Below are 23,305 nucleotides of genomic sequence, written 5' to 3'. Positions count from 1 at the left end.
TGGATTGAATTGGTGGAAAAGGAGCGCTTTTATGACGGGGACATGTCATGCGCAACAAAAGGCGCCTGTTACGTCTTGCATTAAATTATTATGTTCCGTAGGAAATGTTTGGAGAGGTCAGAGCTTAATTCATACTTCATTGAGTTTATATAAATAGAAAACGCCATGAAATTACGCCTCGTCAAGGTGAATTATCAGAAGAATAAAAGTAAATTGCTTATTTATGATTGATTTGGTATATTATTAGAAAACTCATATCCCTAATGACTGTGATATGAGATTTTTACTATACAACCAATGTTTTCTGTTCTTCAAATTTGTCAGTTTATACAATAATAGAGTGGAATGAATATTGATTCGATTAGTGGATATTGTTTGAAACGTTCTTCCTACTCTCCCGAGGTAATAATAACAACTAAATTAATTATTGGATTTAATAGATATTAATTCACCCCAATAAGATTTCTTTCTACAGCCTTCATAAAGGTTATTTGCATGGAAATTGCTGGTGAAACATAAGATTAAAGGAAAACGTTGCGGGATAAAATACGTTCGTTTCTGGTCTTCCCCTTCAGTTCACATTAGGACGAGTACAAAGTTTAAATTAATGACGTTATTTTGCCACTAATTTTATCATACCCCCATTTTTTCCATGTTAATCTCCTATGTCCAGGGTGCTTTTGGACACCTGGTATATTATACTACACATGTGGATTTGTCACATAACATAAATTTCCACATTTGCATACAATAATTGTATTGTTAGATAACTCCTAACCTTCGTCGCTTTGATAGTTCAAGCGGTATTTTATAATAAATAAATTACTAAAGGTCAAGTAATTAAAGTAATTACTTTAAATTGATAATATATTTGTAGTACTAAAGGGGAAACAACTTTTCTGAATTATTTACAGAAAAGTTGTTTCCTCTTTGGTACTACAAATATATTCAAAAAAGGGTTTCGAACAAAAATAAATCCCCCTCTAAAGCTCACATAAACACGAAACTTCAATATATACTAGATTGACTACTTCGACTATTCAGAGACGCCCCAAAATGCTTTTACTGTCGACCTTTTTTTAAGAAAAAATGAGCAGCACCTGCACGTGACTGACTAATTTGTTCTTTGAAAAGTTTCGTGACGTGACCCACGCACATTTTCAGCTTGCGGAAGCGATTTTCCCGGAGATGGTCACAAAGGGCTCCGCCTGAATCGGGTTGGTATTGCGATAAAACGTGTGGAAAACCCGATGACAGAGGGTGATAGTAGACAAAACCGTTTATTTGATAATTACTCAAAAGGAAGCCTGGCGGCTACGTTTTGTAATTGCAATTACCAGGAAACGTGAAAGTACTGCAGTAAATGCTGATATTTCAGTTTGAACATGGTAAAAATGGTTTTTCTTAATATAGCATAAAGAAAATTGTTATGAATAAACGAACCGAAATATACCTACTAATTGAGCATTGTGGACTGCCGAGAAAACGTTTTTCATATTTGAAATTCAAATTTGCTGAATTAATTAGCGATTAAAATCCAATTTGGCGAGACTTAATTACGCGGATTGGATTATTGAATGTAAGTAACGGTCACGCAAAAACTCTACATTTCCACGTGCGTTATTGACTGAGTTGGAAAACACGTGATCGAGAAAGAACCCGTTTAATTAAATGAAAGAGTGTAGAACGAAGAGATTGAATATCTCTGGCAGATATTCACTAAAACGACCTTTTTCCATAGTTTTTGTCGGAAAGTTAATGGAGTCTTTGTTTTAGTTGCTCAGCACGATTTCAGTAAGGCGTCAGCCGTTTTCAATTACACCGATTTTGGCTTTGTATTCCACGAGAAAATGTCTGGAATTTAAAAGTGTGTTTTTTTCTTCACAGTTTTTTTAATCTACTTATACAATTATTTTATTGTAAAGTGTTTTTCTCTTATGTTTGTGTTGGAATTTTGATATTTTGTCCGTCATATAATTTTGACAATGATTTTTCTTTACAGAGTAATACCATTTTACTAAAAATCTTCTGACTTCAAAATAGTCTGTCATTTTATATTAGAAATTCCATGAATGGGTAATAAACTTCATTTCAACATTTTTCAATTCCAAATACGTGTATATCACCACCTGTTATAGATATTGAAAACCTCTGTAAGAGCACTATACAAATCGATTGTTCTAAAACGATAACTGTCAGTTATTGTAAACTCTCCTAAAAGATGGCGCTTGTGCTAATAAAAACCAAAATTCTTAAAATAAAACAACATTAAGTAATAAAATATTGTATTGTTATTTTGTACAAATGGCTATTTTGACGAAAAATTGTATTGAAATATACAACTCTACATTAATAAATATACAAAATGATACATAATTATGAAACCGCGGCGTAATAGTATTAGATACACTATTTCTGACTATCAAAACTATTAATACTAAACTAATCATTTTAGTGACTGAGACACCGTTAGTTATTAGCTTGGTAATTTAGTTGCGCATCCTAACGCGGTACTTTCCATAGGAAAGTTCACATAAGATGTTACACCAACTCATACGATATACAATAAGGTTCTGTTAGATATTAGAAGCACTAAACATTTTCTTTTTATATAAAAAAAGCTTAAACCGACTAGCTGAGGCTCCGCTGACATTAAATTAGTCCAAAATCAGTGTGAACAACTTCACAATTGTTCTGTTTTTCATTGTTATTGGAGGCCATGTTCAATTCCACCAAAGTGTCTACACTATTCACGCTTACACCCTTTAAAATTTTTTGCGCTGCCAAACTGGTAAAATTAAATGACATATCACTGAGACTTGGAAATTGTTGTTTGGTGTTCTCCAAGCTCAAGGGGATTTCTTTGTAACAGATATTCGGTTCCGAGCCTATGATGTTTTTCTCAAACAGTTTGGAGTTTCTAGATACGTCATTTTTGAAAAACTTCCCTAAAGGAATTCCTTCATAACTTTTGGTGGGACTGGGTGGGTTGCTGCTGTAAAGAGAATTTTTTGAAAAGTCTCTGAAGGAGTTTGCTACTGGTGAGTCGGGGTTCGAGCTGCTTATGTACTGATTGTGGCAACTGGATGACACATTTTTGATTAAGTTGTGAAAGTTTAAACTGTCTTTTGTGGGTAGTTGCAAGGACAATTTCCTGCTGTTGTTCATTCCTTCGTAACTGTCGTTGTTTATTTCGTCTTTAATGTTGTTTAAACTGACTTGAGATTCTCTGTTTGTATTTTTTGTATGACGTTCTTCATTTTCTGATACTGTGTTTGGAGTAAGAGTGCCTTCAGTGTTGGAATCTCCACTGATAACTACCACATTAGGTTTGGTGGCTTCGCCACTTTGACCATTTTCAAACGTAATCACAGATCTAACTGGAGAATTCTGCACGTAAATTTTGGTGTTACCACCTACACCATTAGCAGTGTTTATGGTAGCGGTAGCTGTAGCGCTACCGTTACCTATAGTGACGCCATTTTGATTTGTTGTAACCTCTAAAGTAAAGGAATTGCTATGGCTCAATGGTTGATTAGTTTTTGCCACTACTTTACTTCTTTTTACCTCTTTTTTAAACTGTCTTTTCAGTGATCTGGAGTCACACTTGGTGGAATCTACTGCATTTCTGTTAATTACAGTTTTATGGCTTTCCAAGCTGGAAGGTCCACTGGTCAGTGAACTTCCCGTTCTGCTACTTTTATGCGATTCTATGCTACTGGGACCACTGTTGTCCAAACTGGGTAAATGCTTAACAGGCGATGCTGAACCGGTACTTTCGTTACTTCCGGTCGGTAGAGACTTTTGATCCTCATTAGGTTTCACCTCCCCCTTATTACTTTTGTATTTGTTTGGGCTAGACTCAATTTTCGTTTCACTGTTATTGCTTTGAGTTGGTCTGCCTAGACTAGATTTACTGGCTTTTCTCGAACAATCCCTACTCCTCAAACCGTGCTTTCTTGGTAATGTACTGCTGGAGTAGGAGGAGTGAAATCGAGATATTGGGGAATTTTCCCGGGATGCACTGACCGATGTTGGTAGAGTCACATCGCTGGATAAGTCTCGACGATGGTGCCTTGGTAAAGTAGCTGATCGAGAGCTAATATCACAGGATTCTAGGTACGCAGAAATGTCAATTCCAGAATCCTAGAATATAGATTTTACTGTAAACGATTCAGAACTAACTAAAATGTTGCTTACTTTTTCTGCATGTGTTTGTGTTCCTACACTATGCAAATGAATTGCTTTGGAGTTGAACCACTCTGTAGGTGGAAACTGTCCTCCAAATGTTCCAATTTGGCACTGCGATCTTTTGGATCTTCTAAATATCCTTGACAGTAGAGACTCTTTTTCTGCCAAAATTAAAGTTTTTTAAAGCTTTGTTTTGTTGTATTTTAGGGAAAGAAGAAACATACTTGGAGTTGGCGTCGAGTCACCACTATTCGGGTATTCAGTACTACTACTTGTATCTGCGTAATGTTTGTGTAGAGTCCTCGTTGAGGCCGATCTTCTCAATCTCCGATTAGAGCTCCACAGTCTAAACGATCCACGGCGATCTGGACTTCGATGAGCCGGAAATGATGAGGACCTTCGTTTAGTACGGGGATACAAAATTTTATCGCTGGCGTTTCCTGTCAATTTACAAAAAAGGTTAATTTTGATGAAGCCACTGTTATGGTAAGTCCACATGTGCGTAACAACACTGTTTCTAGTTTGTGAAAGCTGCTTTTTTTACCAATCACACACTAGCCACTGTACTGAGATTTACGCATGTAGACTTAGCATTAGAAGATGAAATGTACCACCACAGATTACGTCAGCCAAATTAGTCTGGATGCATTGATGGGTAACATTTCCGTCCCGAACAGTGGACATGTCACCGTGTACCATCGCCATGGCTTCTTCAGTTGACATGAGCATGGATCTGTTGGAAACGACTGGTTCATGGCTGTTTTCCTGGTCTCGTCGTGTCCGTGTTCGGGACTGGCTTCTAGATCGTTTTCGTCTAATTTAAAAAATAGTGTTAAAAATATCAGGATTAACCAAAACTAAAATTATACTACCTCTAAATTGTATACAAACGCACCCAAAATACAGAATAGTTCGGATGTACTGTCATCACTGTCTTTAGTATTAGATTTTAGGTAATTTTGACAGTTACAGTGTGTTTCATAATATAAATCAAAATGTCTAGATTACCCTGGCAGAGATACTAAATCTATTTGCTTAATTACTGATGTTGTTACACTGAGCTAAACATACATAATACTTACTCGGGTGTAACAATATAATATCCATTGGAAGTATTATACAATTTTCGTTCTTTGGTGAGTTGAACCAAAGTGTCGTATAACGTCTGTTCGCTTGGAGGTGAAACATGAGGAAAGGCCAGAATCAAAGCTTCTCGAATAGTTTCGATACCTGCTGGTCTACCCTGACTAGACAGTCTTAATACTACGGCGCACACAGCCTCTGGTAGAGGTGTCCACTGGGTTTGAGGCACAGAAATCGCGTTGCAATGCTCTATATCTTCTAAAATTGTACAAAAAACAAAATGAAAACAGTAGTAAATTAATTGAGTAAATAAAACCTTATAATAGCGGCAATAATACGTAAATGACCCATAGCAGTACGCACGCCTATTATAACAGTACTCGTATTTAACCTTAAGTACTCTCTAAATAATAACATGGTGTGGCAGAAATTCTGTTTGTCTAACTGGTATCGATTTAAATAATGCGATCTGCAAATGAGGGAGCGCTGCCATGTAATTTCGCATTAAATGATAAAATCTGATAAACATTTCTGCATAAAGAAAAACTCGTTGCGTAATGCGGGTAATTGATACGTGGAGTACGTGCTGAACGTACCATAGGAAGTGCAATTTTATGATAATTATTATATTTTGCATTGGATGCAATTTAATTATTGCAGAGAAAAACCGGTTGATCTGTCGGTGTAAACAGGATCATTTTAACTGAGAAATTTTTAATAGTTTAATGACAATTACATTAAAAGGTCTCAGTTATTGGCAAAACAAATTGGAGCGCAACTTCCTCCAATCAGTATTCTCACCCATTGTTTCCAGCTAAAAGGTTATACGACAAACCAAAACCAAGTACAGACTCAACAGTTAAATATTTTAAGCATTATCATTTACAAAAATGAATGTCAGGGCACTGAAATTAATGCACAACATCAACCTGGCCAACGTAACCACCTATTCAAATATGGCATGTTTACACGACCTTATTGATATTATGCAAATATTTTCGATTTAAGTTGACATAAAGGAAGTGGATGTAGGTTTAACCTGCCAACATAATGTATCTCGATAAAGTGAGAACCAAATTAGCATTAAATGGGCTGTAAACGTTTCGCTTGACGTGTGTTGATTTCAAAAAGGGTTACCTAAAGCCACGATTTGGTACCCGGGAGGCGGTTGCAGTACCCTTCTGGCCCAGGCGTTTCGTAGAACCTCCAGAGCACATGGTTCCGATCCGACCAGCAAGGCACCGGGATTCACGTAACCATAGTAGACCAAACTCTTCGTAGCCCCGTTTAAAGCGTTATTCCACCAGCAAACTGAATTGGATGATAGTAGTCCCTGAAATATTTAAGAAGTGTATAATAAATGTGGTAAGTAGGTAAGCAAACCGAGCTGGTAATGCAAAGGTGGTAATAGCATATTCAATACTTTATCTACGACTAGCATTCTTTTCTGGTTTCTGGCTTGAAACATCCCAATTTATGTATTTCTCACTGGGCGGTACAAAATAATGGTACCCTAAGTATTTCTTTATAAACTTTATTAGCATTTGGTATTTTTTAGAACATTTGCAGTTTACTAAGAAATTGAACTAATAAATACCTTGTTATAATATACAGGGTGGTCTAGTTTTAAGTGTCAATAATGCACCATTCGATAGCCAATCAAAAAATAAGTTGACTTGCATTATGTCATTTTTCTGAAAAACGTTTCCTAAGGAAGATACAGTCCAAATTTCAATTTAAAAAATCGTTTTATAGTGTAATACTGAACATTCAAGACTTGTGAGAATCCAAATTTGTACTGAATAGTCTAAAAACTTGCTATTTACTACTAGGAATAGTCTTATAATTTATTTTCTCAGTCTGCCATCCTGGTGAGCCATCCGAGTGTCTGAAACTGGATTTCAAGAACTAAAAACAGTCTGGAAATCAAGACAAAGATTATATTGTGCATGAAACTTATTTTTTACTACTAAAAATAATCTAAAAGTTGACTTTTAGGGCTAGAACTCACTTTACTAGGACTAAAAAGACTCCCAAAGTCTATTTTCAGGACTTTACTTGGTGTACAACTCAATTTTCTGGACTGGAACAAGTCTAGAAGTAAATTACATTCTCGGACCATTTCATTTCTAAAAATTAGTTCTCAAGACTAATATCGTAGCACTTGGTACCAAATTTTTTTTTTTTATTACTGAAGAAACTTGACTTTTGGAAATGGTCTTAAACTCGATTTTTCAGTCTTAAAAAGCACTAAAAACAGTCTGAATTTCTTAGAGATGCTACAATTTATTGCACCTATGAGTGTAGGTCAATTTACTGGTGAAGAAGCTTGAAATGACATTTTCAAGACTATGGACAATGTACAAACTGGCTTTTAGGCCTGATAAGTCAAAAACTTTGTAAAGATAGTATTGAAACTCGATTTGAGGCACTGAAAACAGCCTTAAAGCACTAAAAACAGTCTAGATTTTTAAGAAATATTCGAATTTTTAGCACTGAGGTGTCTAGAAGTCGATTTAATAGTGACAAAGTTTGAAATGCCATTTTAAGTCTATGAAGAATGTAAAAATTGTTTTTTAAATTTGCTATGTGAATAACTTGGTGAAGATGTCTTGAAACTCCAAGCTGAAACCAGTTTTGAAGCACTAAATATAGTCCAGAATTCTAAGAAAATGAAAAGCAAAGTAAAAAGCACAAAAAGTTAGTTTTTAAGACAATTTTCATGAATCTAATGTCAAAATATGGAAATTTGTCTTCAAATTTTATAAACTTACTTCGAATGCAAATTTTAAGCTTATGATGTCACATTTCATTAGTTCAGAGTCACTTTTTGGTGTTCAAGTAAATTTTTAAGGTTTAAATATATCGATTTGTAGTAAACAATTTTAGAAAAAGTAGTTTTTTATGTCTACAAGTCAATTTTTTAATATTAAAGTCTCCCAATTTGCATGAAAACTGGTTACAAACGCAATTTTTAAGCTTCTGAAGTCAATTTTCAAAACTAAAGTCTTTCAGTTTGTCTGGAAACTATGAAAACTGTCTACAATGAATTTTTTTAAGCTTTCAAGACAATTTTTAAGTTGGTTTGGGTTAGTTGTGGGTCTTTGAACGTAATAACTGAATTATCTCATAAACGAAGTTTCAAATCAGAATTTTACTATAAGAGATAATTTCTTTTTCCTCGTGAACAATGAAATTAAAATAAACTGTAATTTTTGAAAAACTTACAAAACCATCTTCCTGTATCTATGCTACTGGAGAATTTTAGTAAACGTCATTCATAATGACTATTAATTTCATAAGTGCTTGTTTGATCAAAATTGCTTCAACGGTCTGGCAGTTATGGCAAAAAACTGATTTTTTAAACAGAAATTTGAAGGACTGTATTTTCCTTTATTCAGGAAAATGACATAATGCATGTCATCTTATTTTTTAATTGGCTATGGATTGGTGAATTATTGACATTTAAAACTGAACCACCCTGTATATTAAAGTTATTCAAAATAAAACGCAACTGCTGACTTGTTGAAAGGAAATAAATCAGACTTAAACATTCTGCACATCAACTAGAACAGGAAAACTTGCTGGCATACATATTATATTTATTGATGAGGAATGGCGATGTTACAGATTTAAATTATTATAAATAAATATGTAGCCAATTAAGCTGCAACTGGAATTTAATGCTTCTAAAAAGTGATTTTTTTTCAATATATTTAGGAAGTTTTAACATTCTGATGAGTCTCAATTTTGATGTTGTTTTATTAATATGTGTAATTAGATTGTTATAAACTCAGATTGTTATGGTTTGGCAAAAGAACAATTAATTCAGCTACCGCTGGTCACGAAATGGAACGCTCGTTACCCTAGGCCTATTAAATTAGACTAAGAATTTTATAAACTAAATTTATTGAATAGAAAAAGCGAGTCAAACAAAATTCTGTTTTATTTGTTTCAGATTTTGTCTTAACAAGCTTGTTTGCTTTGCTAGAATTATAACAGACACCTTGACAGTGCAATTGCAATTAAAATAATCATTCAACAAGGGCGCAGACTTGTTGTTTCCGGTTTGAATCACTGAAATAACCGTTCAACCGCATTGTTGTACACCTTATTAAACAACATCATTGAAAAAAATCGTTAATTTGCTTGAATGTGTTTTCAACTGTCTTAGCACGGATTACGATTAGCAAAAACAATTATTTTTTTCTGGTGCGTAATGATCGGTAGAAAGCTTCTAGCAATGAATTTATTAGCCAATTGATATCTAAGACCCGCAATCTAAATCACTGATTTATGATGTCCGCTAATTTGCCACTTTTTTGAGAGTCATTCAGCATCTCATCAGCTCAGTTCATTTAAATGACTTAAAGTTACGATTTTGATTAACAGAGCTTTCGAGTAATCAATCAGGCTTTAACTACTATTTTGTAACCGACTGTCGTTTGTTGAAATCATTTCCGTTTCAAGGTATTAATTAATATTACAAAAGGTCTAGCTAATGAAATATTCGTCACATATTAGATATCAACTTATGATTAACTTTTTCGTGTATAACTGTGCACTGTGCTCAGACATAGAGTATCAATCTGAGGTCAACTTTTCACAATACTACACTATAAAATTTCAAATCGCCGTGGGAAAAACACTTGTAACAACACAGTTACATAATGTCTTTTGTAACCAAAAATTATTGTCTTCCACGGTTCGTATTTCATTCGTGGAGAGGTCAATGCTAGTTCGTGATTGATTGTGCGATTCCTAATGATATTGCTGACTTAAACGTGCAGATTTTTGCTCATTATCACTGGACGTATATCTCTCTGCAAATCATGTAACAGGTGTGAGCCATTGTGTAGCTAAATATCGCAACAGGGTATATATGGGAAACGTTTGTTATCGGGACATAATTTATTATAGCGCTGCTATCTCCTTAAATAACAATTATTATTAGCAGTCTGACCTTAAAGGATTGACCCAATTTTTTCCGCCATTTTCATCGCTCGCGAAGATTTATAGATGTATTTGTACGACTAACGATATTCGTGAAATATCACTTACCTGAAATAACAGGTAACCATTTTCGTACATCCAAAAGTCTCCGGGATCTCCTTGACAACCCTCCTTTCTCACTATTATTGCCAGGACTTGATTTAGTTTTACACGGCAATTGAGTCCGCCATCTTGTCCCGACCGACTCGAAATCATTTTTAGGTGATCATCCTGAAACAACACTTTATTAGAATTTCTTTCTGGCAATCATTATTGTCTGTCCACATGTGGAGTGTTTGTAATTTGTAATTGGTCAGATGACATGACACAAATGCTGCACATGTAAACTTAGCATACTACGAATATTCATAACACATAGGGACAAAAATTATGAAAAGTTAAAAAAAAATTAGATGATGCAACAGAAACAGGGAGTTACCAAAATGGATTCTTCCCTAAAGAGGTACATAGCAAACTTTCTAACATCATAAAAGGTAATTACAACCATTAAAATCCATTTAGATAGGTTTATCAATTTTTCCGATGATACCAATCATCTAAGGCTGTATCAGAGTGTCCTTTTGCAATTGTTCAACAATCGTTTATTGTTTACCGGCAACAAACAATTAAAATAAATCTTGAATCGCGGATTAATAAATTCGATATCCGGATGCACGCCGTTCTAAACGGGCTCAAGTGAAATACAACTAGTTGTGCGTGTAGTAAGTGGAAAGTAATTGGGTTATAAACGAGATAGTTAATTGTTTAAAGTGAGCATTTGCGAAATTTAAAACTGATTTTAAATTGAAAGAGCATGGACAGATTGAGCAAGTGGCAGTATTGCACAAGGTCGAGGAGGCCTGTCAAAAAAAAATTAATGAGCACTAGGTGATTCTTGCATCATTCGATACAATGCGAAATACACGAATGTGCTATGTTAAACAATGGTTTTGAAGAGAAGGACAACATTTTTTAACAAACCAAACCAATAATAGTAAAAATTAATGTTTTACCACAAACTTTTGACTTATACAGGGTGGTCCAGTTTTAAGTGTCAATAATTCACCATTTGATAGCTAATCAAAAAATAAGTTGACTCTTGCATTATGTCATTTTTCTGAAAAAGGTTTCCTAAGGAAGATACAGTCCTCCAAATTTCCATTTAAAAAATCGTTTTATACTTTAAAACTGAACATTTAAGACTTGTGAAAGTCCAAATTTGTACTCAATAGTCTAAAAACTTTTTTACTACTAGGAATGGTGTTATGATTCGCTTTCTCAGACTGCCATCCTGGTTGAGTGTCTGAAACTGGCATTCAAGAACTAAAAAAAGTCCGGAAATCAAGACAATGATTGTATTGTGCATGAAACTCATTTTTTACTACTAAAAATAATATAAAAGTTGACTTTTAATGCTAAAACTGACTTTACTAGGACTAAAGAGTCCAAAAGTATATTTTCAAGACTTTAATTGGTGTACAACTCAATTTTCTGGACTGGACAACAAGTCTAGAAGTAAATTAAATTTTAGGGCTATTTTATTTCTAAAAATTAGTTCTCAAGACTATTATTGTAGCATTCGGTACCAACATTTTTTACTTTTATTACTGAAGAAACTTGACTTTTGGAAATAGTCTTAAACTCGATTTTTCAGTCTTAAAAAGCACTAAAAACAGTCTGAATTTCTTAGAGATGCTACAATTTATTGTACCTATGAGTGTAGAAGTCAATTTAATAGTGAAGAAGTTTGAAATAACATTTTCAAGACTATGGTCAGTGGACACACTGGCTTTTAGGCTTGATAAGTCAAAAACTTTGTAAAGATAGTCTTGAAACTCGATTTGAGGCACTGAAAACAGCCTTAGAACACTAAAAACAGTCTCGTTTATTAAGAAATACCCGAATTTTTAGCACTGAGGTGTCTAGAAGTCGATTTAATAGTGACAAAGCTTGGAATGCTATTTTAAGTCTATGAAGAATGTAAAAATTGTTTTTTCAGTTTGCTATCTCAATAACTTGGTGAAGATAGTCTTGAAACTCGATTTTCCAAGCTGAAAGCAGTTTTGAAGCACTAAAAATAGTCCAGAATTCGAAGAAAATGAAAAGCACGAAAAGTTCGTTTTCAAGGCAATTTTCATGAATCTAATGTCAATGTCCTGCATTTAAGACTATTTTCAAGACTAAAATATTGAAATTTGTCTTAAAATTATGAAAATTTACTTCAAATGCAAAATTTTAAGCTTCTGATGTCACTTTTCATTAGTTCAGTCACATTTTGGGGTTCAAGTCTATTTTTAAGGTTTAAATGTATGAATTTGTTGTAACAAATTCTTGAAAAAGTAGTTTTTATGTCTACAAGTCAATTTTCAGTATTAAAGTCTCTCGATTTGCATGAAAACTGGTTACAAACAATTTTTAAGCTTCTAAAATTTTTATCTTTCTTAAGTGAATTTTCCGTTTCCAAGACAATTTTTAAGTTGGGTTAGTTTAAAACATATTGACATTTAAAACTGGACCACCCTGTATTATAGGCACTTTTTCAGATAAAACTTTCAAGTTGTATAATGCGTTTAAGGATGTTTTATGTAATAATAACAGATGACGTTGCCGTATGCATTTTCACGATAAAATAACCTGAATATGCATTCATTACGTGTGCGTCAAGACCAGTTAATTAATCAGAGACAGTCGACTTTTGCGAAAATATGATGCAGTTTTACATGCGTAATACCAATTTGCTAATAGTTTACGTATTCTTCAACGAGCGTATAATAATGATTTTTATTTTATTAGCTTTAGAATCATCCGAGTGAATAAAAATTCTCTGAGAAATCCTGGATAAAACTACATTAAACTAGTCTCGTCATGTACACAACAGTGGTTAGTTTGTGAATTGGTTAAAAAACTACTTCCTAGAGCACAAACTGATATCAGTCGTAGAGAAATAAGCTTTTCTAACATAAGGTAGTAAAACCAAGGTTTATTACTAGTATAGTTAACGTAAATATTTAGCATTGAAATTTTATGCTTATATACCAAGGTAAAGAAGATTTCACTTTTTTAATATCAGTTAGCATAAAGTTTATTTTCCACACTTGTTGCGTTCAACTATCAGCTAAAAGCATATAGTATCCGTGTGTGGTATACAATTTTACAAATTTTAACTCGGAATTGGTTAATTCACTTTTAACTGCGTTTGCGGCGGTTTAATTGTACAACCATGAAATTGTTTTATTCACAATTGGAGAAAGAGACCGGTTTTGTATTTGCAAATTATTTTCGGTTTCGAAACGACCATAAAATTTAGCGATAATCCACGCATATGCCTTCGGCTTGATTAATAGCCTTAAGGTGGTTATGCTTGGTCTGTTTATTAAGGTAGGTATATGCCCTACTCTAGTAAATGGTTATAAATCAAAAAATCTATTAATAATTGCTTTATTAAAGGTTATCATAACTTTCATCGCATTTTTAAACTGTAAACAAATCACTTTATTGTTACGATGAGTGTGAAATTGCTATACTGTTAATGAATTTCGTGTAGTCAGTCACGAATAATTGTTCCTGTGGAGTTTTTTTTATTGGCTTATGAATGAGCTTAAAGCTGCAGGCCGAAACGCCTAATATGCCATAAAACACATTAAGAGATCTACTAATAGGAAGAAAATCAGTAAATTTCGGTTTGGCCAATGGCAATGGAAAGTCAAATGCGTTTTGTAGGAGATAATATGTTGTTATTTCATTTTGCTTTCTCACTCTCGTTTTGTAGTTTAATCTTATCTGTCGGCACCGCCCGCAGTCACTATACCATTGTAATTAATGTTAAGCGTCTTTAGATTAGGGTACGGTTCAATTAAATGCGATCATTATCGTTGCTGCGTATGTATCTAAAATGGAATAGATAAGATCACAATGTGCATTGATCGAAATTGATCTTCAGCAGTAGATGCTCCTTAATTACATAAAAGGTGTTTTAGAGGTCCTTTATGTTAAGTGCATTCACGACTCGACACATTTACACATACAAACAATAATAACAGAGAGAAAGTGTAATGAATTAAAAGGTGCTTAACGACCATTTTCTTCCTATAAGGAAAGGTAGGTAATTGTAGTTTTGAAGGGATACTGCAGTCGGTCACTTTCAGCATATGGAAAATCGTAAACCCAGATTAATTAAAAAAAATGTTCAAAATATCTTCTCATAATATTCGGTTAACACAAAACTGGATGGGATTTACCAATAAATGTTGTAACTATTACTGTTATTTTTTTGATCAATTAATCAACGTTTGGTGTCCAAAATAATAATTAATTGTACATTCTAAATTCTATTGTGGTTGGATCTAATAATTAAAGAAAAACGAGTAGCACAAACACGATTATTCAGTCTCCGGTGAGTCTAAAATTCCAAATATTTAGCAATTCAATTCCTTTGTAGTATTTTGTTACCAAAACGATCTGAGCGGAGATAAAGCTCACTGATTTCATAATTTATTATAATGAATACGAGAAAGGAATAAGGCGAGATACACGCAAATTTGATTTGCCGATATTCAAATTACGGTAATTTAATAATTAAATGATAGAATTTACTTCTGTATTAAACTAAGTAAATTGCTTGAAGGGAAATTATTTAGTTAGCAATTTGAAAACAATGCAGCTAGTTAATTGATACAACCTGCTAGTTTTTTGACACAAATAAATGCGCAAGACTTCTGAGCAAAAACGATACGAATCATGATTTCGTGGGAAATTCTTTTGTTAAAAAGGCTTTATTGCATTTCAGGAACGTGATCGTATAGATGCTTGTCTTCGGGGTCAGTGCCCCACGTTTGTGATATCCGGTGAATACTATTAAATCTGTGCTAGTTAAATGGCGATATCTTTGATTTCAAACGACTGTCGTCAGGAGTAAAACTCGCAGCAAAACTATATCTAGATGGAAGATTGGAATGTATTCGTGCTTACTTAATTGCCTGTACTGTTTTTGGATTGATAATTGGCTGAAAAACGAAGAAAAAGAAAGTTTTACTATGAAAGGTGACATATAAAACATATTTATATCAAATTTATAAAAGAAAGACTGTAATGAATAGACTAAAAGAGAAAAAAATTGCAGAATATACCTTAAAAGAAAAGAAAATACTGTAAAGTAAAATTCTCTTTGCACAAAACATATATTATTGTTTTTTTTTAAGATCACCGTGTAGTAAGTAAATCAAATTTCATTTTGTTAAAATACAGAGATAATAATTACTTTAAGTTTAAAACGTCTGGCTGCCGTAGAATCTCAGTTAATTGAGACATTTTATGATTTATTGATTTCTACTAAAGTTGATACATTTGACCAGAGGGGCTTTTGAGAAAGGATTGTTAACGAGGATAAATTATGGGTTGGGGCATTTAATTTCAACAATTCTAAACGGTCGCAGATTATAGGTGTTTAATCGTTTTCGCACAATATATTTTTCTGATTTTATAATAGAGCTAATTTTGACCCTTTGACTTATTAGTGATTTCACCTTGAATCTGGGTTAAGTTCAGTCAAGATTAATTACATATCTAATGCGGGAGATATCAATCAAAAGTGCTATGTTATTAGAACCCATTGTCTTGAACGCATAATCAACTTTCCAAATTACTTTAAATAAAAAAATTGTACAGGCGTGGTTATGGATGGTGTCAAGAAAAAAATCATACTATTTGAGACCGAAATTAGTTAGTATGTGACCTAAAGCCTTTGTCCAGTCACATGCAAGTTTACAAAACGGGCGAAAGTGTGAGAAAACTCTTTTCAACAAAAGCGGTACCGTAAATACATTTGTTGAAAATGACATAGAAACCGGATTACTTTCATTGGCGGCGTTTCTTTGTGAAGGTAATTTGATAATAAAACATGCTAGTTAACACGATATAATTCACATTTGACACCGCTATTAGGCTCCTTGTACATCATTTTTTGAGACAAATCCAATATTTAAATGTGTGTCAGAGCCAGCAAGAAAAAGTGAAAAACGTGATGACCGTATAAGAGATGTTCGATACTTTCATCTGAATCACACACTAATGAAATTTGCTGGAATTTCCTTTTAAGGAAAACAGACAATAGATTGTTAGTTAATTTCACAATGTACCTAAAAAGTGGACAGTTTGTTGTTTTTCTTTAAGATGGTTAAAGACTATACGCTTTTGCTGGTTTTTTACAAAGTTTTGAAAATTAGATAAATAACACTGTGTAAAATGTTAGAAAGTTGTTTTGATAATAATAGTTATTTTCCTAAAAAGTGCGGATAGTAATACTTTTCCGCACGCTGACATTAGTCGAGTGCGGGAAAGACACTATTCGCACGTGAATAATTGAAAATAAATGATATAATAAAATTTTTAATAATAGTGAATGAACAATATTGTTCATTAAAATATTAAGTACAACAATTTTTGTTTTACAATCTTGATTACCATAAATGAGTTACTGATGTGACGAATTACCTCTTCTAGTTGTTATTAATATTAATAATAAAAGAACAATTATTATATGGAAAAAAATTCTTGAATATGATACATAAATTAAGATAATTTAATTTTCCCATCCTAGTGCGGAAAAATAATCTCTTTTCGCGCTAGTGTCGGAAAATGACTTTTTTTACGCACTAGTGCGGGAAAGTCTTTAGTTTGAGAATAAAAATAGTGCGGGAATGTTACCATTTGGGCAAACTTGTAAAAAAAACTTTACATGAGTTTATTGAGTTTTTAAATTGAACAACTGTAGTTCATAAGTTTGAGCTGTTGTTGTGACAATCTTTAAACTTTTTAGTTCTCAATCTATTCAATTTGGACATAATTTACGCTTGTTTTGCACCCATAGAATTATTTTTCAGGTAAATGCAAGTAATACGACCTGGTGCAAAGACTACACAAATCCATTCATACAAAAATATACTGAATATTTTCAAATATTTGCAACATCTTAATCTTTTTTATAGAACCCCGTAAATAAAAGCTTGGGTAACTCAAAAATCATAACCAGAAAATGAATTTCTGTAATTAAACTGTAATATCGCCGTTCAATTTATAGCGCCATTAGTCCATTGAGCAATATGATTCGAACTGATTTGGCAAGTGTAAATTCTAGACCATGACCGTCCCTGAATTTTTTTTTCAATTTAAAGTCTGTAACAATATCGTTTAGGCCCCATAATTGTTGCACAACAGATGTAACAGGTGTTAAATCTCCTTTTCCATATTAGGAATGACCATTGTCCAGTTCTTAATTAATGAGCTCGAAGCACTTTAATAAGAGTGATGTAACCTTACTTTTTTAATGTAATATAGTTTAGTAAAAGTAACTGGTGTTAAAATCGTATTACAAGAGTATACTAAGGATGTTACATGTCTTGATGATGTAAGTTTGAGGGTTGCAAGTGTAATATAACGCATTCCCTTACCCAGTTGAAGTAATGACTGTATTGGTTACGCTCCATTTTTGCGTGTTTCTCCCTTTTGTTCAACAGCACGTACTTTAAATTGCAAAACTCGAGTAAGTCCACCATTTTACGTAACCGCACATTTTTGTTACACCAGCGCGTTAAATTTGACTGAAATCATCTCGACCAAGGTACAAGATACTATGAATTCTGACCATACAAGTCAATTAACGTCTACAAAAACCAGTTAGGCTGAACAAATATACTTATGTTTGATGATCATTTCCAGCGAGCGTAAAGTTTTGCGAACCTCGAAGAACGTTCAAATGTCTTTGCTGTTACGTAATGTTTATTTTTTTTGGTTAAACGTTACGAAATTTCGCTATTACCTGTGAATAGTTGCAATTTATGATATACAATAGGATCGTTTTATGCACTTGTAGTTTGTGGTTTCATCTTAACTAGATTGAAACAGTAAAACATCTAGTTCTGGCTTATGTAAGACCTAATGTTATTTCACTTCCGAAGGGTGTTAATTGTTATGTATTTATGTAAAATTACAAAATAATTACCAGACAGTCGGAATACTATCATTAATCGAGAAAGTAGGATTCAAATTGGAGAAACAAACACAGAAATAGGAGAAAAAACATTGTCGTGGGAATACATGCGAGAGATGATTTAAACGGAGGCAAAAACGAATAGTTATTTAAATCAGGTTTAAGTAATTGGCCACAGTTAATTAATTACGGGATGGTAACTCACTTTCTACCTGCGCCTGTTTCCTGCATATGTGGTAGTTGTTAAAATATGAAAATGTCGGCAGAGTTCAACTGTAAAACTGCCGTTTTGTGAACTTTGTATCGACGTTTCCTTATTGCAAACGTCCGGGGCATTCATAACCAAACAATCATGAATATATTTTCAGTTATTTCTACTATTGATTATTGTTTGCCTCGCCATTAGTCGCTTTATGTAACCTATTAATAATCGAAGAAAATTGATTTAATGTGAAAACTTTTTAGTCTATATAAACAATAAAAATTTTGAATAACAGTTACTAGTATTTTGCTAGTATACAGTCTTCATTTGACAGCAAAACATTCAACAGTATTTTTCTTTTGGTCATCTGAATCTGAAAAAACTCCATGATTTTTCTGGCACTTTGATTGGAAGATCAATTTCTTTGCTGACTTGCATCCTAATAATGCAATATCCGGTCATCTAAAAACCTTATTTATAAACATTTTACCAGACCCTAATAGCTTTCATGTACGATTAAATAAACACGTGTCAGTTCTATTATTATATACAGTGTTGCTATTCTGAGTAGACAAATGGAGAAAATACTATTTTAAAATCTCGTTTGATTTTATAATATGGCACACTAAACGGCATTACTTGCATTAAAACTCAATTAGCCTCACATCCTCAAGGGAAGTAGTTAACAAAACCGATTTTTTTGCTAAGTAGCCGAACTCGTCTAATTGCTGCAGCTTTCCTTCGCTTTATTATTCATGCGGCTAATGGCGATTATTGTTCTCGGCTAACAATACGTTTTTCTTCCGCAGTTCAATAATAATATACCAGCTTGTTTAAAGTTTCTTCTAAACATTGACATTAAGTTTACATGTGCAGCATTTGCGTAAATCTCAGCACAGTGGATTAGTTAGTCAAAAAAGCAGCAAGCAGAGAGATTTACACAAATACTGTACAGGGTGCTGCATTTTCGATGGTTTTACGGGGTACAGAGAAAACGGTAATAGATAGATAGATATTTCGTTTAGTTTCTGACATATGACAGTAAGTTACATTTTTTTAAATGGAACATCCTATATATTTTTACGTCATTTAATTCTGTTGATTTTTACCTTTTTAACGGCGTATTACAACACGGAGGTTAATCCTGTTATTTTAAAAAAAAACCTTTGCTAAGCTAAGAAAAGGCCAATATCTGAAATACCAACCAAAATCGGAAATCATATAAACTACCACATCAGAAAATTAAATATTTTTAATAAATCTTATTAAAAATCTAAGTTACAAACACTTCTACCGTCACTTTAATAAGAAAAGTGGCTATTTCTATTTTCTACTATTTTTAGGGTAGAAGTTGGAACTGTTTATAAACGACATGTAACATGTTAATATGAACATATCCAAATTTTGTTTCGACTGTGGGTATTTTTATACATATTATTTAGCACTTTTTTGTTAAGGAAACGCTTTATTATGTATTATTTATTTTATTATGTCATTAGATAGGAAATTAGAAACACGATTCGGTGACTTCAAATGGGTTTTACATGCTATTTTGTCCCTGACTGTTCTCTCAAACTGTGTTTTTTTGCAATCCAAACTTTGATATCGTTTTTCTCAATGACTGAACTCGATTTTGAAGTGTTTTATTATGTCATTAGATAGGAGATTTAATGAGGATTCCAAAAATGTGCTTAGAAACACGATTCGGTGACTTCAAATGGGTTTTACATGCTATTTTGTCCCTGACTGTTCTCTCAAACGTGTTTTTTTTGCAATTCAAACTTTGATACCGTTTTTCTCCCTGACTGAACTCGATTTTGAAGTGTTTTATTATGTCATTAGATAGGAGATTTAATAGGGATTCCAAAAATGTGCTTAGAAACACGATTCGGTGACTTCAAATGGGTTTTACATAATACTTTGTCCCTGACTGTTTTTTCAAACCGTGTTTTTTGCATTTCAAACTTTGACATCGTTTTTCTCCCTAACTGAACTCGATTTTGAAATTTTTTATTATGTCATTAGATAGGAAATTTAATGAGGATTCCAAAAATGTGCTTAGAAACACGATTCGGTGACTTCAAATGGGTTTTACATGCTATTTTGTCCCTGACTGTTCTCTCAAACTGTGTTTTTTGCAATTCAAACTTTGATATCGTTTTTCTCCCTGACTGAACTCGATTTTGAAATTTTTTATTATGTCATTAGCTAGGAAATTTAATGAGGATTCCAAAAATGTGCTTAGAAACACGATTCGGTGAAAAACCATCGAAAATGCAGCACCCTGTACATGTGGACTTAGCAATCGCAGTACAGTCTTGTTCTTGACCAATCCCAAACTACGAACAATTTTACGAAAATACTGCACATAAAAGGTAAAAGTAATTAACCTATTTTTGCTGGTCCAATAATATCATACATAAACGTTTAGCTAAATACAAGTATCCACTAGTTAATCTCGTTATCTGCATATAATTAATCAATCATTAATTAAAACATGTAACGTTTTTTAATCGAAAAATTAAATAATTACAGAATTAGTTTTCACTTTGCCGTTAGATGCAGAACTGATTTGAATACGATGATGGACTAATCTAGCTATTTAATGACAGCACTATAACGTTAAATGGTGTAGTTTTATTTCAGCAGCTACCAAAATATGAGGTCATTAAAAGTGATCATGTTTAGATGGGAAAGTTTCTAATTCAATGTTAGCCTTTATAAGATTCACAGATTTAGGGTTAACGCAGACCATTCAGTGTCTTTTTGGTATTGAGAAATAACCTATTAAAGGTAATTACTAATGTGGAAGAAGCAGATCAGATAATAATTCAGTGTGATAAATTACGCACATAGACGTAATCGTAACAGTCAAATTAAGAAAGTTGAAAGTGGCTGTCAAGTAATTTGTGCAAAAATCGCCTGTTTAATTCAAGCTTCACCGCACAGTAATTTTAATAAAACACATATTTAGTGCCTCTCATTTTTTCTGTCTAAATATGGTTTACTTTCAAGTACAACAGTACAACACTTTTGCTATTTTGTATCATTTACAACAACAAAGCATTAACATTTTTAACCGCTTGGAAACAGCCTTGGAAAGAATTATGGGCGAACTGACCAATAAAAGTATTTCCATAATCTGTTCATCTGGGAATTGTTCGCGCCCACTTATCCACATAGTCGTAAATCGGTGGTAAATGTATGGCGAAAAATCTATAAAACACCATTCGGTGGTAATGGAGATTGATAAATTGTTGTTTATTACCAACACTTCCACTGTTCTGATAGACGTGGCCAATTTTATTTATCAACGGAGAAATTAATTTATGGCCGATTATAAGATTGATATAGCTGTAGTTTCTCTTATGGTCGCGAAGAAACGGTTAGTAAGTATTATCAAAGCCTAGAACAACAGATCTTTTTAATTGTCTATACTAATGTAACTTAAGAAGAAATCAGATCAATCTACAAAATTAAACTGACAAGAAAGTGATTAACTAAAGTCAGAAAAAAATGTTTAAAGGTCGTGACCGAGGAACGGATTTCTCTCCATCTACAGGGAAAAACAATTATTTCACTCAGTTCCAACTTGGGCGATCTGAAATTGCTTTTCCTGGGAGATTTTACGACTCTATTAGCTATTTTACTATTCAAGTACATGTTGGTTGTAGGTTTGAAACAACAAAGCAAAATAGTATGACAAATGAGATGGTGGGAATTACCACAAGAACAGTAGCATTTTGTGCACAAAAATGAATGGTTTTGGAAGGAACTAATCGATTTGTTGTCTGAAAGCAGTAATTAACTGTAAAATATTGCTACTAAACCACACAAAATATAATGCTAGTACGTAGTAATATTTGCCAACATTATTCATTATGAAGTCAGCCGCAGGTCATATTTTATTATTTCTGTTAGCAACAGTTATTTTTGCAATAATTGTCAAGACTAGACCACATGTATTAGCTTGGCACCTACAAATTTTTATTACAATTTCACCCAGCTTTGAACTGAAATTAAATTTCTATGCCTACAAGCAGTTATTAGGTTTATAATTCAGCCTGTCAATCTAGTATAATAAAATTCCATTTGCTCATAATGTTAAGTTTGGTTAAGCCAGCTGTTTTTTTTTTAGATTAATTTCGGTGGTGATTTGTAAGAGAAATCGTTTTGTTTGTATTTTTAATTTAAAAGGCATTATTGTTTTACAAGTGGAATTACCAATGCCACGAAAAGAGATCTAGTGCAATTTGATTTAATGGTCAAAGATTGTGACGTAATTTACCAGAGGACAACAGCAGAGTAGTTTAAGATTGGTCAAAAAAGCAGCTTTCAGTCTTTTCCAATCACAAACTACCCTCACTGTGCTGTGATTTAGGAGTCTTTTAATCCAATCTTCATTATTAAATCCCTCTCTTGTCCTTTTTGCTCTCGGGAGACATCATGTTTCTATTGCTCGGATCGTATTTCTCCATTCTGCTCTGTCCTGAGGTGCAAGAGAAGCTTCTTGCAGACCGTGACCAATGATTTCTTTGGTTTGATCCACCCAGCGCGTTGGAGACCTTCCTCGTGGTCGTTTACCATTAATCTTTCCCTCCACTGTCCAAAATATCGTAGGTATGATTGGTTTATCCTGGTTGATAGCCTTGTGGTGACTTTTAGTTTCTTAAGGATTGACACGTTAGTAGGATGTTCTGTGTATGATATTCGCAGCATTCTTCTGTAGGCCCACACATTATTAAATAACAATATTAAAAAACTAAAAAAGTCTCATATTTATAACATTTAACGTGTGTAGGAAGTAAATATGATTTTTTCCATTGTGAAAGTAAATACAAATTTTTCAATTA

General features: G+C 33.2%; 1 protein-coding gene across 3 annotated transcripts in view; it reads right to left on the bottom strand.

Annotated features, from left to right (window-relative positions):
- Positions 1-2,268: 2,268 nt before the first annotated feature.
- Positions 2,269-23,305, bottom strand: part of ko (Stork-head domain-containing protein knockout) — a 37,743-nt gene continuing 16,706 nt past the window's right edge. For 2 of the 3 annotated variants that reach the window (XM_081986102.1, XM_081986101.1), the window contains 7 exons: positions 10,336-10,497; positions 6,412-6,607; positions 5,274-5,532; positions 4,803-5,005; positions 4,416-4,631; positions 4,201-4,352; positions 2,269-4,146 (listed from right to left, as the gene is read on the bottom strand). In XM_081986102.1, coding sequence (XP_081842228.1) covers positions 2,653-4,146; positions 4,201-4,352; positions 4,416-4,631; positions 4,803-5,005; positions 5,274-5,532; positions 6,412-6,607; positions 10,336-10,482 — 2,667 coding nt within the window. In that variant the 5' untranslated portion in view covers positions 10,483-10,497 and the 3' untranslated portion in view covers positions 2,269-2,652. Of the gene's footprint in view, positions 4,147-4,200; positions 4,353-4,415; positions 4,632-4,802; positions 5,006-5,273; positions 5,533-6,411; positions 6,608-10,335; positions 10,498-17,711; positions 17,873-23,305 lie in introns of those variants that run through there. The other variant, XM_081986100.1, reaches the window with a different exon arrangement.

This window comes from Ips typographus, linkage group LG9, assembly GCF_016097725.1.
Source record: "Ips typographus isolate SLU linkage group LG9, UJ_Ityp_2.0, whole genome shotgun sequence".
NCBI classification, from domain to species: domain Eukaryota; kingdom Metazoa; phylum Arthropoda; class Insecta; order Coleoptera; family Curculionidae; genus Ips; species Ips typographus.
The sequence above is the reverse complement of the archived record's forward strand: the minus strand, read 5'-3'. Positions and strand labels throughout refer to the sequence as shown.